Source organism: Mus caroli, chromosome X (assembly GCF_900094665.2).
Source record: "Mus caroli chromosome X, CAROLI_EIJ_v1.1, whole genome shotgun sequence".
In the NCBI taxonomy this organism is placed as follows: Eukaryota; Metazoa; Chordata; class Mammalia; order Rodentia; family Muridae; genus Mus; species Mus caroli.
The window spans coordinates 128117023-128133552 of record NC_034589.1 but is presented as its reverse complement, the minus strand read 5'-3'; the positions used below and the strand labels follow the sequence as shown (position 1 = coordinate 128133552).

Genomic DNA, 16530 nt, shown 5'->3' with positions numbered 1-16530 from the left:
CACACACACACACACACACACACACAGAGAGACACACACACCCCAAAAATGCCAGATTTGGTGCTATATACTCTTAATCCTAGGATGCAGGAGGGAGGCTGGAGAAAGAAGAACAGATGTCCCATGCCAGCATGTTCTGTAGGCTACATCAAAAATAAAATGATAAAATAAAATAACTCCCTGTTTTGCATAAAGCCTGTGGTAATACAGCTAGACCCAATAATTTGCATATTGTCTAGGACTGCTTTCACTCTACAGTGGCAAAACCAAGCAGTTTCTCCAGGACCTGGGAGATGACTTAGCAGATGAAAGTATTTGGTACTCTTGCAGAAGTCCTAGGTTTGATTTCCCAGGGGTTGGAGATGGGGACTCAGGGGTTAAGAGGACTTGATGCCTTTTTTCATGCCAGTTGTATTTGGTTCTATCTTAGATAGATCCCTGGGCTATCCAGCCTCTGAGTCCTAGCCCCCCAGGCAGTGCCAGGGGTAGGTTACCTCTCATGGCATGGGTCTCAAAGGGGACTAGTCATTGGATGGCCACTCCCACATGTTCTGTGTCAACTTTACCCCAGCATATCTTGTAGGTAGGACAAACTGTAGGTAGTATGTTTTACGCCTGGGTTGGTGCCCAAATCCTTCCACTGTAAGTCTTGCCTAGTTACAGGATATGGCCAGTTCAGGTTTTGAATCTCCCACTGTTAGGAGTCTTAATTAGGGTCACCCTGTCTCTTGGGAGTTTCTATTGCACTAGGTTTCTAGCTTATCCCAGAGATTCCCCCCATGATTCCAGTTGCCTCTCCTAGTACTCTCTTCCTGTATCCTCCCCACTTTCACCCATCCTTCCTGTTTCTAGCCCCACTTCCCCATCCTGACCCACTTCATTATGCCGGCAATGTCTATTATATTTCCCCTTCATGACAAATTCATGAATTCCCCGCTTTAGTCCTCCTTGTAAAAAAAAAAATTCTCAATGACATGATTCTTAATGATATCTTTTGTACTCATAGATTGATGCCTAGCCCAACTGCCATCAGAGAGGCTTCATCCAGCAACTGACAGAACCAGATGCAAAGACTGACAGCCAAACATTAGGCTTGGGGAGCTTGGGGAATCCTGCAGAAGAGGGGGAGGAAGAATTGCAGGACCCAGAGAGGTCAAGGACACCACAAAAAGACCCACAGGATCAACTAACGTGGGCCCACAGGTGCTCAAAGAGATTAAATTGCCAACAAGTGGGCCTGCATGGGTCTGACCTAGATCCTCAATACATATATAACAGTTGTGCAGGTTCATCTTCTCCTGGGATCCCTTACAGTGGGAGCAGGGGCGTGTCTCTGACTTTATTGCCTGCTTTGGAGACCCTTTTCTCCTACTGGGTTGTGCTGTTTCAACCTTAATAGGAGAGGAGGTGCCTAGTCTTAGTGCAACTTGATGTGTCATGTCTGGTTGATATCCATGAGAGGCCTGGTCTTTTATGAAGAGAAAGGAAGGGGGAGTGGATGAGGGCAAAGGAGAGGAGGGAGGGGAAACTGCAGTTGTTCAGGATGTAAAAATCAATAAATCAATCAGTAAATAAATATGCAAGTCTAAAAAATAAAAGAGTACTTGTTGTTCTTGCATAAGACCTGTATTCAGGCTTTCAACAAATACGTGGTTCACAATCATCTGAAACTCCAGTTTCAGGGGATCCAACACCCCTCTTCTGGCCTCCTTGAACACCAGTGATGCTCACTGTACATATATATGTATGCAGGCACCCATACACATAAAATAAAAATAAGCAAATAATAGTCAATCAATCAATCAAACAAACAAACAAACAAAAAGCTGGGCAGAATGGCACACATGCTTGTGATCTCAGAGACTGGAGGAGTATGTGTCCCAGGCCAGCCTGGGTTGGAAGGTAAGAGAAATGATATGCAAGCTAACTCGGTGGGTAAAAGAACTTGCTACCCTGGAACCAGGTGGTGCAAGGAGAGAACCTATATCTCAAAGTTGTCCCATGACCTTCATCCACTCACAGGGAAATCAAGGTACTTATGTATTCTCTGCTGTGCCCTCCAAACTCACAAATAAATACAAAGTGTAAAAATTAAAATCAGAAAAACAAACAATCCACGGTTGTCACACTGTCTGTAGACCAGCACTTGGAAGCAAGAGGCAGGGGATAAGAAGTTCAAGGCCATCTTGGGCTTGCTTGTTTTTTTTTTGTTTGTTTTTATTTTTAATAAGTAGAAAATATTAAAAAGGATGTTTGTAAGGTTGCAGTGTGATTTGCCACTTTTCAAGTAGGATATAAACAAGGAATGAAAAAGACTAAATCTTTTTTGGATGCCTGAAAATTTCTAGATCATGATGGAAGCTGACCATATAAGAATACAATTGATCAGGTTGGATAAATCTTTTTCGTGTTACTATGTAAAGATAAATTTTAATAAAAAATATTCAAAGGCAAAGTTAACCAAGAAGTGACAGGATATCAGAAAAGTAATATGCAGAGTACAGCAACCACAAACTTAATACCTATTAGTAAAGAAATCCAGTAAATGAATAATAAAAAGACAAGCTTGGAGTGTGGCTCAGCTATAAGCCTGTCTTTTAGGATACATAGGAGACCTTGGGTTCAATTCCTAACTCCAGAAAGGAAGACATGATAAGATAAAGAGAAAGCACATTATTTTAGAATAGCAAGGTATGGGGAAATGGACACTCATACATATGCGGTTAAATTTAAATTAGTGCAAATTTTCAGAAAATAGTTTTCAGGAAATAATTTATCATTACCCACTTAAAATCTGAAATATTCTTTAATTCAGTAATTATACTTCTAGGAATCCATCATTTCAACAGAAATATTCAAATACAATTAATGCTCACACATTTTACTTTTTTGGCACTGTTTGCAATACCACGAAAGCCTAAAACAATAAATTACCTTACATGGGTACAATTATAGAAGTTATCATATTTTTACACTGTGGAATATTGTATTTATAGAAATATCCCCAGAGATGCCTAAAATATATTATGTGCAAATGTCACATGGTTCATTTTATTTTTTCAAAAATGTGCACCAAACTCCTAAGCTTGGCAGTTTAATAGGGATGTTTAAGGCATTCAAATGTTAAAGATGTATTTCACTAAATTCCAAATTTTGTCATTTACAATTTCAAACCCACAGCAAACCTGAAGTCCTGATTTCAGTCACTTCCTAGATTTTACCACCATGCTTTTAATACAATCAGACCTCATGATTTTAACACAATATACTTTTAAATGCACAGTTTGAATTTTTAGCACATGGACATTGCTTTTTGTAATAAAACATCATCTACTGAATATGACTTTCTTAAGAACAGAAACCAAATACATTTTTATAAATGATGCCCCCTCTTTATTTCTTTCTTCTAAACCAACTGTTCTTTTACAAATTGAAGTTTAAAAGTCTAAGTGAATAACATTTACACCATGGATACTTCGCTTTTATATCTTAGCTATCTAAGCAATCATTGACTACAAATGTGAATAACGTTTTCTTTCCTCATTTTGAGTGGATGATTATAAATACATATTTTTGAACCAGTTATCTTTACGCGTTTAAGTCTGCTATGCTTGCTTGTCATAGAAAGACGCCCTATGACTTAGAATTGTGATAACAAGATAAAGAGAAAAGGGGGTGTGGCTTGGTAAGTGGTTCCACTAGTACAGTGCTTGCTTAGCATGCAGGAAATCTGGGCTTGGATTCTCAGGTATAGTCAAGTTGTCCATTAATTTCAACACCTGGGAGATAGAGGTAGGAAGATCCAGAGTTTGGGGCTAGCTTGAGATATATGAGATCCTGCCTCCAAAACCAAAAAGATCTAAAACCAGTAAATGTATATTATAATCTTTTTAGTTTTTCTGTTTTTTTTTTTGGCATTTCCAGTCCCATTTCTTATGTGTTCAGCTTGTAGTGTTATCATCTGCCTTAATTACATGTTTTAAACTAAAAAGAGCGTTTATTGATGACAAACTTCCATTTTCTGGCTGACTTCCTACTTCTGATACAGGAAATATGAACTTCCTGTATCAAGAAAAATGATCACTTAGAGCCTTTCTACAGTCATCACACCTTCAAAAGAAAACACTTCCACGGGTTTTACATTCAGTGGCATAAATGAACTGAATAATATGAATGGACTAAACCGAACATCCCTTTGCACCAATGTGCAAAGGGATGCTAAATGCTAAAACATACAATGTGGGAAATATTTCGTGTTTATGCAAAATAGAAGTCAATACACTCTTCAACCTACACATTTTTCATAAGTGAAATAGGACTGAAACTATTATTAATTCAAACCGTGTGTGTGTGTGTGTGTGTGTGTGTGTGTGTGTGTGTGTGTGTATCACAGGAGGAGTCCCGAGAACCACATCTTCAATCTGTCTGCTACCCTAAGTTTAAATCACAGTCAGGGATGTCAAGGCACTTTGCAATCAAACCAAGAGGGCACAGGCTGCTTGAAGTTAAGACTGTTTCAGTACTCTAAATCCCACCTTCCCACCCCTGGCTTGTAATGAACTAAACAGGAGCATTTTGTTTTCTGTTATCATGACTTTCCAAACTCATTAACTGGGTTTGTGCCTGTTATTGCTGCCGCTGTTGGTTTTTGAGACAAGGTGTCTTTCTGAGGCTCAGACTACCTTGGAATTTGCTCTCAATGCTCCTGCCCCAGCCCCCCTAGATGCTGGGTCTTCCTGGTGTGTGCCACCTTGCCAGCTTTCGAACACTTTTAAAAGCTTGCCTCTAAATCCCTCCAATTACTTACTGTTAAAATTGAATTCCTCAGGTTGCTTGTTGGTCTTCCAAATATCTCCGTAGGGATCTTCGTTATTCCACAGAGCCAGGTAGTGACTCTTGCCCCCTCTTAAAGGCCTCTCTGGTTTTTCCTCATGCGCTCTGTTTCTAAATGGAGTTTCTACAGAAATGACATCTAGGGGCTCCCCACAGTGGACCTTATCTATGCACAGGATTCCTTGGCCCAATCTTTTCTCGTTGTAAAGGCACGAGACTCTGGAAATTCTCATCTCTATGCCAACTTTAAGAATATTTTGATAAACGAGAAAGTTTAAGCTGGGGTCTAAGTAGCACTTCTCCTGGTACACCCCGTCTGAGATTGTCACATCATAGCAGTAAAGGGGAGGCTTGGGCACTGTATCCCGTGGCTCATCCTCTAAAAGGTATCTTTGGACAGCCAGTACAGTGACAGGCACCACTTCCGAGAGGGTGACACACTGTCTAGGGGAACCAGTAATTTGCTCAATAACCTTTTGGATCCAGGACCTGCGCCTCTGGCTATCAGCTCTTCGGATCACTCCACCTGGGACCCCAGCCTTATCCCTTTCGCGGTGCTCCAAGTAGAGACCAGCGTGCGAGGGTCCTGGCTGAGGCTGACCCGACTCACCCGACATTGTGAGGTAACCGCGAACTCCTTGCACTCCAAAAAAGCTTACTTTCCCTGCTCAAAAACCCGGAGAAAAGACGCTCCAGACAGACGCGCAAAAGCTGTTGGCACGGACTGGTCTGGGTCCGCCCAGGAGCCAGGCTCAAAAGATTCCACGCGTGCGCATCAGCTTTCCCGCCTGTGCTTTGAGCCCCTATTTTGAGACTTTGAGACAATGTTTCTAGGAAGATGCACGAGAGAAGCACGTGGCATAATTCGGTCCTTGAGCTCCCTAGCCTACTAAGATCCATCTGGGGGGAGGGGAAGCACGGGCATGGGAGGAGGGAAGCGTGGCGGGGGGTAGGGGGTGGGGGTGGGGGGGTCGTCAGGGTTTCCTAAATAAAGCAGCTGCCAGAGGGAGGAGCAAGAAGCGCTGCTGACCAGCCCCCGAAAGGAGAGCATCTAGAGGTGGTGAAAAATAGGAAGTACCAAAATGATGCTCCTGTAGTCCTGATGCTGGGACTTGGGTCCCCAAAAGAAAATATGTTAAAAAAAAAAAAAAGAAAATATGTGAGCGTTATCACAGTCGTGTGTATTTAGTAAATTAGTGCTTTATTGTTAAGAAGGATGAAATGTGGTATTTCTGCTCTTGTAGTATAAACGAAATCAGATAATGTATGCACAGTCTTCAGGAAAGTTCTCAGTCAAACATTAGCTGCTATTGTTATTAGCATAAGCAAATTATCTGTAGTAGCTCCCATGTGCAGGGTGGGTGAATTAGTAAGTGAACATGAAAATAGGAAAGTGTAGAATTGAGTTGCTAAAGATCTTCCTTCAGGTCAGACTTCTTAAAATCATTTTTTTTATACAATACTTAGCACAGCACACTGAAAGAATACACAGCTTTAGAAATTGTATTTCTTAAATACAAAGCATATTTCAAAGAAAACTGCAAAGCGAATACACTGGACAGAAGAGTTAGAATAAACATGCAACATTTATTAATTGTACCCAGGCTGTGTGAACACGAAATGTATTACCTTTTTAAAGAACAACTGTTAAAAGTGTTTGTGTCGGGCTGGGTGTGGTGGTGCACGCCTTTAATCCCAGCACTCGGGAGGCAGAGGCAGGCAGATTTTTGAGTTCGAGGCCAGCCTGGTCTACAAAGTGAGTTCCAAGACAGCCAGGGCTATACAGAGAAACCCTGTCTCGAAAAACAAAAAACAAAAAACAAACAAACAAACAAAAAAGTGATTGTGTCCTGCTTCCCTTTCTACTGATGTTTTGAATGCTATCATTCTTTATACATTATTTATGAAGTCCTACTCCAAAGCAGGCAATATTGTAGGCCACTGGGGATGACTACAGTCACTCTTTCATCCAAGCTCCTCACTGATTGGGCTGAACAACTCTGCCTTTGTCAAATTTTGACTAACAGTAATTCTACAAACATTTATTTTCCTTTTGTTCCATAATTTATATTTTTATCCATATTACATTTCAATCACACCCCCTCCCTCCTCTCCCTCCAGTCCTGTCCTTACACATCCCTTTCCCAATATTCCCTTGCCTTCTCTGGAAGCCTCTCTTGAGTACCACTCCACCCTGGGGTATCTAGTCCCAACAAGACTAATCACATCCTCTCCCACTGAGGCCCAACCAGTCCAGGTAGGAGAAAGGGATCCAATAGCAGCCAACAGAGTCAGAGACTGACCCCCTCAAATTATTAGGGGACCTACATGAAGACAAAGCTGAACATCTACTACAAATGTGGGGGTACCTAGGTCCAGCACTGGCATGCTCTTTGGTTGGTGGTTCAGTCTCTGTGAGACTCCCCTATCTTTTCTTTATTTTAAAATCGGGGTTTCAAGTATTCTAGACTGGCTAGGAATTTGCTTGTACCTGAGGATGAACTTGCGATCCTACAGCCTTTAGATTTTCCCATCTTTCTGTGATCACTGGTGGGTACCACCAGCCCCAGTTTTATGTGGGTCTGGGGATAGAATACAGGACTTCATTTATGCTGGGCAAGTGCCAATTGAGATACACTCCCATCCACCCACATGTTTCTTCTGTGTTGGCAAGATATAGTCTTGCTATGTTCTTCTGGGACCTCTGGATCAGCTCCTGCCTCCAGGTTCCTGCCCTGTTAAAGTTCTTGACTTGGCTTCCATCGATGATGAACAGCTATATGGAAGTGTAAGCCAAACAAGCCCTGTCCTCCCCAACTTGTCTTTTCTTCATGGTGTTTTGTCACAGCAATAGAAACCCCAACAATAGTAGACTCCACGAGATAAAGCATGCTTATTCTCTAATAATTTCAAGAAAAAAAAAAAAACAGGTGGGGAGGACTAGAAGGGGAGGAGGAAGAGTGGTAGGAGAGAAGGCCAAAGAAGATGTACTGTCTAAGAAGCACATTTTAAGAAGAGTGATCCTGAGTGAGGTAACCCAGTCACAAAAGAACACACATGCACTCACTGATAAGTGGGTATTAGGAAGACTAAAGTGTGGATGCTTCAGTTCTTCTTAGAAAGGGGAACAAAATACTCACAGGAGGAAATATGGAGACAAAGAATGGAGCAGAGACTGAAGGATAGACCATCCAGAGACTATCCCACCTGGGGATCCATCCCATATACAGTCACCAAACCTAGATGCTATTGTGGATGCCAAGAAGTGCTTCCTGATAGGAGCCTGATATGACTGTCTCCTGAGAGGCTCTGCCAGATCCTGACCAATACAGAGGAGGATGTTGACAACCAACCCTTGGACTGAGCACGGGGTCCTCAATGGAAGGACCCAAGGAGCTTGAAGAGTTTGCAGCCCCAAAGTAGGAACAACAATATGAACCAACCAGTACCCCCCAGAGCTCCCAGGGACTAAACCCCCAACCAAAGAGTACACATGGAGGGACCCATAGCTCCAACCACATATATAGCAGAGGATGTCCTTGTTAGACATCAGTGGAAGGAACAACCCTTGGTCCTGTGAAGGCTCAATGTCCCAATGTAGGGAAATGCCAGGGAGGGGAGGCAGGAGTGGGTGGGTGAGTGGGGGAAACACCTTCATAGAAGCAGGGGGAGGGGATGGGATAAGGGCTTTCTGGGGGGCAATCTGAGAAAGGGGATAACATTTGAATTGTAAATAAAGAAAATTTCCAATAAAAAATAAAATAAAAATGTTTAAAGATATATCTTCTACGTAAAGATAAACTTCATATAGATAGATAGATACAAATATCCACAGAAAGTAACTTACACAGAAACATATTTGAGCTATTTAAAGAAGCAGCTCTGTGTGTGTGTGTGTGTGTGTGTGTGTGTGTGTATGTGAAAAAGAATAGTGATAAGATACTTTCACTTGAGCATTGTGATGGTTTGTATATGCTTGGCCCAGGGAGTGGCACTATTTGGAGGTGTGAGCCTTTTTGGAGTAGGTGTGTCACTGTGGGTGTGGGCTTTGCAACCCTCATCCTAGCTGCCTAGGATGTCAGTATTCTGCTAGCAGCCTTCAGATGAAGATGTAGAACTCTCAGTTCCCCCTGCATCATGCCTGCCTGGATGCTACGATGTTCTCACCTTGATGATAATGAACTGAACCTCTGGTATTTGGAGCTGGAAATATTAGTTGCTGTGGGACATGTTGTTATGTGTATAGCATGGACTCTCCTATCATCTCCACCGGAACACCCAAAAGTATCTTCTGGTATGCAAAACACTGTCTAAGAGTTTAACTAAACTGTAACTCCTTTGAGAGCATAAAGTGATATGTTCTTATTTCCCTCTGTGTTTCTTTCACTTTTGCAATTCATGAAAGGGGCTCAACTGCTCTAAATAAATGAAGATCTCAGCTCTTACTGTCTCTCTTCCAATGGGAGTATACAAGTGTGGCTTGTGCTAAAAAAAAAAAAAAAAAAAAAAAAAAAAAGACATAACTCCAAAAATTAAATGCAGAAAATTGTTCTCTGACAGCTGAAGAGATAGATAGCTCAGTTAAGAAACTGCTATCCTTGGGCTGCAGAGATGGCTCAGTGGTTAAGAGCACCGATTGCTCTTTCAGAGGTCCTGAGTTCAAATCCCAACAACCACATGGTGGCTCACAACCATCTGTAATGGGATCTGACTCCGTCTTCTGGTGTGTCTGAAGACAGCTACAGTGTACTCATATACATAAAATAAATAAATAAATATTTTTAAAAGAAAGAGGAAGAGGGAGAGGGAGAAGGAGAAACCACTATCCTTGTAAGCAGTGGGAATGCAGTGTTTGATCCCCAGAAAACAAATCATAACCTAGAGGCGTAGGAGGCGAGACAGATTGAGGAGGAGTTAAAGGGGGAGTTCAGGTGAATTAACAGTATCAAAACAAATAGCATGAAATTCTCAAGGAATTAATAAAAATAAAATATAAGCTGGTGTGCTGGGGAAGTGCCAACAAGTGGCTCCCTGCCCAGCTAGCTTAACCTATGTGGTAAGATCCAGGCCAATGAGGCATCCTGCCTTAAAAAACAATAAAAGGTGGACAGTGCTTGAGGAATGGTAGTCAGGAATGTCCTCTAGTCTCCAGAGATATAAACACACACACACACAGTTTCCCAAATGTAGCTGCTTTGCCAAGTTCATTGCTAAGTCTCAAGTAGCAAAACCACTATATAGCATAGCACTCTATGTAACTCCTCAGTAGTAATTAACACACAAATAAACAAAGTTATGGAATATTGCTGGATTTACTTCAGGGGCCATTGAGCCTCAACCTTAGAACATAATGGAGCTTGGTGTGTTGGTACACAAATTCAATTCCAGCACTCTAGAGGCAGAGACAGATCTTTGAATTTATGACTAGCCTGGTCTATAGAGAAAGCTTCAGATGAGCCAGGGATACACAGTAAAACCCTGTTTCAAAATACAATAACGTAATTGAAATATTCAAATTTGCTTCACCCACAGTCTAAACTATACATACAATTTAATTTATATTTAAGAGCATAGTGTTTCAAATTCTGGGTTCATCCAGGGAATTCAGGAAAGAGGGTTTTTTTGACAAGTTTTTTTACACTATTGAGAATGAAGATGAACGTGACTAAGGATGGATGGATGTAACTGCCGTCCAAAGTGTGCACCACACTGTGTTAACAGCATCATGTGTGCAATATTGCAAGTCCGAAAGCTCTCTGGTGTGCTGCTAGTAAGCACATGCCTTAGGATCAACTATAGTACACAATAACAGAATACATTAAGTCTCTAATGGATATTCCCTCTCAGCTTGAGTAATTTTTATAATGCCTCTGTAGGTTACAACAGTAAAATCAGGGAAGACAATGTGTGTTTGTTTGTTTATTTCCTTTCTTGCCTTGTTTTCTTGTTTGCTTTTTTTTTTAATCTGTAAAGGATTTGTCTATTTTAGTTGTGTGTATATGGCTATTTTGCCTACATATATGTCTATGTACCACTTGTATGCAGTGTCCACAAAGGCCAGAAATGAGAATGGGGCTCCTTGGGAACTGGAAATCCACCAGCTATGAGACACCATGTGAGTATTGGGGGCTGAACTCAGACTCTCAGGAAGAGCAGCCAGTGCTCTTAAATACTGAGCCATTGCTCCAGTCCTGAGATAAAATGTTATGAAATGGGCATGATACAAAAGATTAATGTAGTGTGAAATGTCCTTGTTCAGCCACCGAATTTGGGGCACATACCAGCTGTAGTGATTTTCTTCATATTTAAAATTGTACAAATGAAAGTCGTCATAGATGTTGAAATTTAAGTTAGTTCAGCTGAGTGAAGTGCTCACAATACTGTTTGGCACTGTGGAAAAGTTTTTAAAAAATTATACTCCCTGTGGTTGTTTTTCTCTAATAGATAAAGCCACAGTATAAAACAACAGGATTTTAGAACTATAGGGAGTCATTAGGTACCCATTAATTTAGTTTTCTTCCAATTGTACACTGTGCAGCATTAATGATTTTATAAAACCAATTTAGTGTTCGTAAGAGAGACATAAAAACAGGACAAATATTCATAGCAAATATTTCCCATCATAAGAAGCATTTCATAAAAAAACTTTTCTTTTATTTGCGGTAGAGAGAAGGTTTAGTGGGTAAGAGCACCAGCTGCTCTTCCTAAGGACCTGGTTTCAATTCTCAGCACCAACAAGGTGGCACACAAACATTTTTTAATTAGATATTTTCTTCATTTACATTTCAAATGCTATCCCCAAAGCCCCCTATACCCTCCCCTACCCTGCTCCCCAACCCACACACTCCCGCTTCCTGGCCCTGGCATTCCCCTGTACTGGGGCATATGATCTTCGCAAGACTAAGGGCCTCTCCTCCCATTGATGGCTGACTAGGCCATCTTCTGCTACATATCCAGCTAGAGACATGAGCTCTGGGATGGGGGGTACTGGTTAGTTCATATCATTGTTCCTCCTATAGGGTTGCAGACCCCTTTAGCTCCTTGGGTACTTTCTCTAGCTCCTTCCTTAGGGGCCCTGTGTTCCATCCAATAGATGACTGTGAGCATCCACTTCTGTATTTGCCAGGCACTGGCCTAGCCTCACAAGAGAGCTATGTCAGGGTCCTATCAGCAAACTCTTTCTGGCATATGCAATAGTGTCTGGATTTGGTGGTTGTATATGGGATGGATCCCTGGGTGGGGCAGTCTCTTGATGGTCCTTTCTTCCATCTCAGCTCAGAACTTTGTCTAAATTCAGGTGACAGTAGATGCTGGCGAGGATGTGGAGAAAGAGGAACACTCTTCCATTGCTGGTGGGATTGCAAGCTTGTACAACCACTCTGGAAATCAATCTGGTGGTTCCTCGGAGAATTGGACATAGTTCTACCAGAAGATCCAGCAATTCCTCTCCTGGGCATATATTCAGAAGATGTTCCAACTTATAATAAGGACACATGCTCCACTATATTCATAGCAGCCTTATTTATAATAGCTAGAAGCTGGAAAGAACCCAGATGTCCCTCAACAGAGGAATGGATACAGAAAATGTGGTACATTTACACAATGGAGTACTACCCAACAATTAAAAACAATGAATTCATGAAATTCTTAGGCAAATGGATGGATCTGGAGGATATCATCCTGAGTGAGGTAACGCAATCACAAAAGAACACACATGATATGCACTCACTGATAAGCAGATATTAGCCCAGAAACTTAGACTACCCAAGGCACACAACCATTTGTAACTCCAGTTCAAGGGTATTCGATACTCTCCTTTGGCCTCTGAGGGCACTGTATACATGTGATACACAGACATACATGCAGACAAAACACCCAGGTACATCAACTACAAATACATTCTTAGAATTTTTGTCTAGGAGTTGTTGACATGTATATGAATGGAGTTTGTTGTAAAAATGAATCTATTGCTATAGGTTGGATCCAGAAATATTTAAGAGTCCATTGTATTTCAATTCCTTTTGGTTACAAATGAATAAATTAGGTACAGAAAAGATGTGAACAAGATCATACAGTGATAACTGGCAGAGCACCAAAACTTGTAGCCTGGCTTTCAGATGTGCAAACCACATAAACAATTTTCCACACTACTTGGACTGGACAGACCTTGGATTATTTCCCCCTGTGTGCATGCATGCACATGTGCACACATGCAGAAGTGCGCACATACAAACACACACACACACCAAAATAGCAACCTTTTGTTTTCATTGTGATTTTTCACGTGACTAGAAATGTTTCTATTTCTGAGACAAATTGAGTTTGTTTCTTTTGTAAGCCAGACTGGTCCAAGTTTGTTATGTAGCTCAGGCTGGAGCTACCGATCCTCCTTGATTATAGCTGATTGCCTTGCATCCGGTTGATTTTCTTTTTCTTTTATTTGTTTAATTATTTCCTCCTTCCCTTTCATCCCACATAACCCCCCCCACCCTCTTTCAAATTCATGGGTTCTTTATTCTTTAACTGTTGCTACATACATATATCTGTATATATTGCCTCTATATAAATAGAGCCTGCTCAGTCTGTATAACATTATTTGTATGCATATTTTCAGAGCCGGCCATTTGGTATTGGAACCAATTGGTGATCTCTGCCCTGGGAAAGACCACTTCACCCAATCTCAGCATTCCTTAGTTGCCTGTAGTTCTTTGTCTAGGATTGAGGCCTCACTCCAGGCCCCATTTATGTTAACATGTATATTGATGCCATCCTTGTTCAGCTCATAGTTAGACAGTCACGTTGGTGAGACTTTATGGGTGTAGCTTCTGACATGCCTAAGATATACAATTTCAGAGGAAACTCAGTTACTCTGGTTCTTACAAGCATTCTTCCCCATCTTCTGCAATTATCCCTGAGTCTTAGGCACAGGAGTTGTATTATAAATATATCAGTTAGGATTGAGCTCCTCAACTCTGCATTTTGATTGGTTGCAGTTCAAGTCCAACTACAGTGATATTAGTTACCACTGGAGAATACACATGGCTACTGAACCCTTAAGAATATTGTGCCAAGCGGGTTGTTGTTGTGGTTCACAGGTATCACAGTTGGGTAGGACCACTGGCTGCTTTTTTGCCTTTAGAAGCTTGCATAATATCTTCTGATACCATGAAAATTAGTCATTATAGAGGAGGCTTTCAGGTAAGATCCAGCTTTGATACTCTGGTGGTTTCAATATGCTTGGCCCAGGGAGCGGCACTATTTGGAGGTGTGGCCTTGCTGGAGGAAGTGTGTCACTGTGGGCTTGGGCTTTAAGACCCTCATCCTCGCTTCCTGAAAGCCAGTCTTTTCCTGTCCTGAACCATGCCTGCCTGAACACTGCCATGCTTCTGCCTTGATGATAATGGACTGAATATCTGAACCTGTAAACTGGCTCTAATTAAATGTTGTCCTTTATAAGAGTTCTCTTGGTCATGGTGTCTGTTCACAGAAGTAAAACCCAAACTAAGACAGATACTCTGGGTCTTGTGGTCAGAATACATGGTGTCTTCAGAAACAGAATTACCTCCAACCTCTGGGAAGCAACCAAAGGCAACAGCAATAGTCTACTGGGCAATACCAACCAACAACAACTTACCAAAGGGAGGCTTCTCATGCTGGTGTTGAGGTTGTTTTGTTTTGTTTTATTTTGTTTTGTCTTGTTTTGTTTGCTTTTTAACTGGTCTATGATTCTTGAGGGGAACATTGTCATTCCAAATTGGAAAATCACATTTAAACTGTATGTATGCTCACTGACTTATGTGTATCATAGGTATTTTAGGTAGATAGTTAATAGTTTGATTATGTTTTTTCTGACATCCTTATTGTTATTTTACCTTCCCATTCCTTCTACCTCATTTATTTGTATGACTTTGTTTTGTTTTATCCTGCATCCATTTAACTGGTTTCCATTCATTTCCTTGAATAGGCAAAACAGGACCAATTCCTAACCTTGGACATTGTAGGTATTCTTTTTTTTTATGTTACATCCCACTCACTGCCCCTTTCTCAGTCGCCCCCTCCCACAACCACAATCCTTCCCCTCTCTCCCCTCCCCTGGGTTTGTCAAATCTGTAAGGCTTTGAAAGTGTAGGTGGAGTTGTCAGGGAGAAGTGAAAAGAAATGGTGTTAAAAGGAAGTGGAGAGCTGTCTCAAAGAGTGGCTAGGTAGCTCTCCAAATGTCACTATGGTAACAAGAGAGGGCCTGAGGGGGTCTGCCTGGCAATGAGCGCACTGCATCTTTCAGCTCAGTTCTGCCCTTTTCCAAGATCTTTCCCTTTTATGGCTGCCTTTGATGTTTTTATTAACTAAATTGCTTCCATAAAGGAAGATAGATTTGCCATGCTTATAATGCTTATTATTTCATTGGAATCAAGGATGTTCCTACCAGATTATATTTATCAGATATGGAACATGATTTATTTATAGAAAGTGCATGAATGTCTTAGGGTTTTACAGCTGTGAACAGACACCATGACCAAAGCAAATCTTATAAGGACAACATTTAATTGGGGCCGGCTTACAGATTCAGAAGTTCAGTCCATTATCATCAAGGTGGGAGCATGGCAGCTTCTAGGCATGCCTGTCTCTGGAGAAGCTACATCTTGTTCTAAAGTCAAACAGGCAAAGACTGGCTTCCAGGAAGCAAAGACAGTAGTTAAAGCCCACAGTGACACACTTCCACTAACAAGGCCACACCTACTCCAACAAGGCCACACCTCTAAATAGTGCCACTCCCTGGCCAGCATATTCAAACCACCACAATGAACACAAACTTGTTGTTGGTAATTCTCGACTTCTTTTGCCTCTCAGTGCCTCAGAAAATGCCTACATTTATTCTTATATCCTTGTTTATCTTAGGTATATGTTAAACATAGCATTATTTCTAGATGCTGTTCCTCCTTCCATTATGTCCACACAAATTCTACTTTTAGATTTCATAAAGATTTTTTTGCTTGTTCATACACAAACCACAATATGTGTGTAGAGGTCTGAGTTCAAGTTCCAGGAATCAGTTCTCATTTTCTTACTATGTGCCAAGGAACAAATTCAAGTTGCCAGGCTTGGCAGAAAGCACCTACATCCAATGAGGGTTTATTTTTATTTATTTATTTTATTTTCAGTATTATAGATCTATAGAAGAACCAAATTCAAGAATGGAGATTTGGGTGCTGTGAAGACAGATCGGTTAACATGCAAGCATGAGGGCCTGAGTTGCAACTCCAGATGCTGTGTAAAATGACAGGTGTAGTAGCATATGGTTGTAATTCCAGTACTGGGGATACAGAGACAGGCATATACTTCTGGCCTATCCTAGTCAGTGATCCCCAAATCCCATTGAGAGACTCTGTGCCAAAAATCAATGTGAGAGCCTGCAAGGTGACTTAGTGGGTAAAGACATTTGCTGTCAAACACAACAACTTGAGTTTAATACCCAGAATCCACAAGTGATGAAAATAGAGAATCAAATCCTGAAAGCTGTCTTCTGACCTCCACATTAATACAAAGACATGTGCGCATGCACACACACACACATACACACACAAACACACACACTGAATATAGTATAAAAATTAAAAACTATGTGGAGTTTCTGAGAAATAATAGCTGAAGTTGATATCTAGTCTCCACATGCATGTACATATATGTCTTTATGCACAT

General features: G+C 41.2%; 1 protein-coding gene across 5 annotated transcripts in view; it reads right to left on the bottom strand.

Moving 5' to 3' along the window:
* The window catches only part of Radx (RPA1 related single stranded DNA binding protein, X-linked), a 72657-nt gene extending 67094 nt beyond the window's left edge, over window positions 1–5563 (bottom strand). For 3 of the 5 annotated variants that reach the window (XM_021153702.2, XM_021153704.1, XM_029473433.1), the window contains exon 1: window positions 4808–5563. In XM_021153702.2, the coding sequence (XP_021009361.1) occupies window positions 4808–5450 (643 nt within the window). In that variant the 5' untranslated portion in view covers window positions 5451–5563. The remainder of the gene's footprint in view (window positions 1–4807) is intronic. The other 2 variants (XM_021153705.2, XM_021153706.2) reach the window with 1 other exon arrangement.
* Between the last annotated feature and the right edge of the window lie 10967 nt (window positions 5564–16530).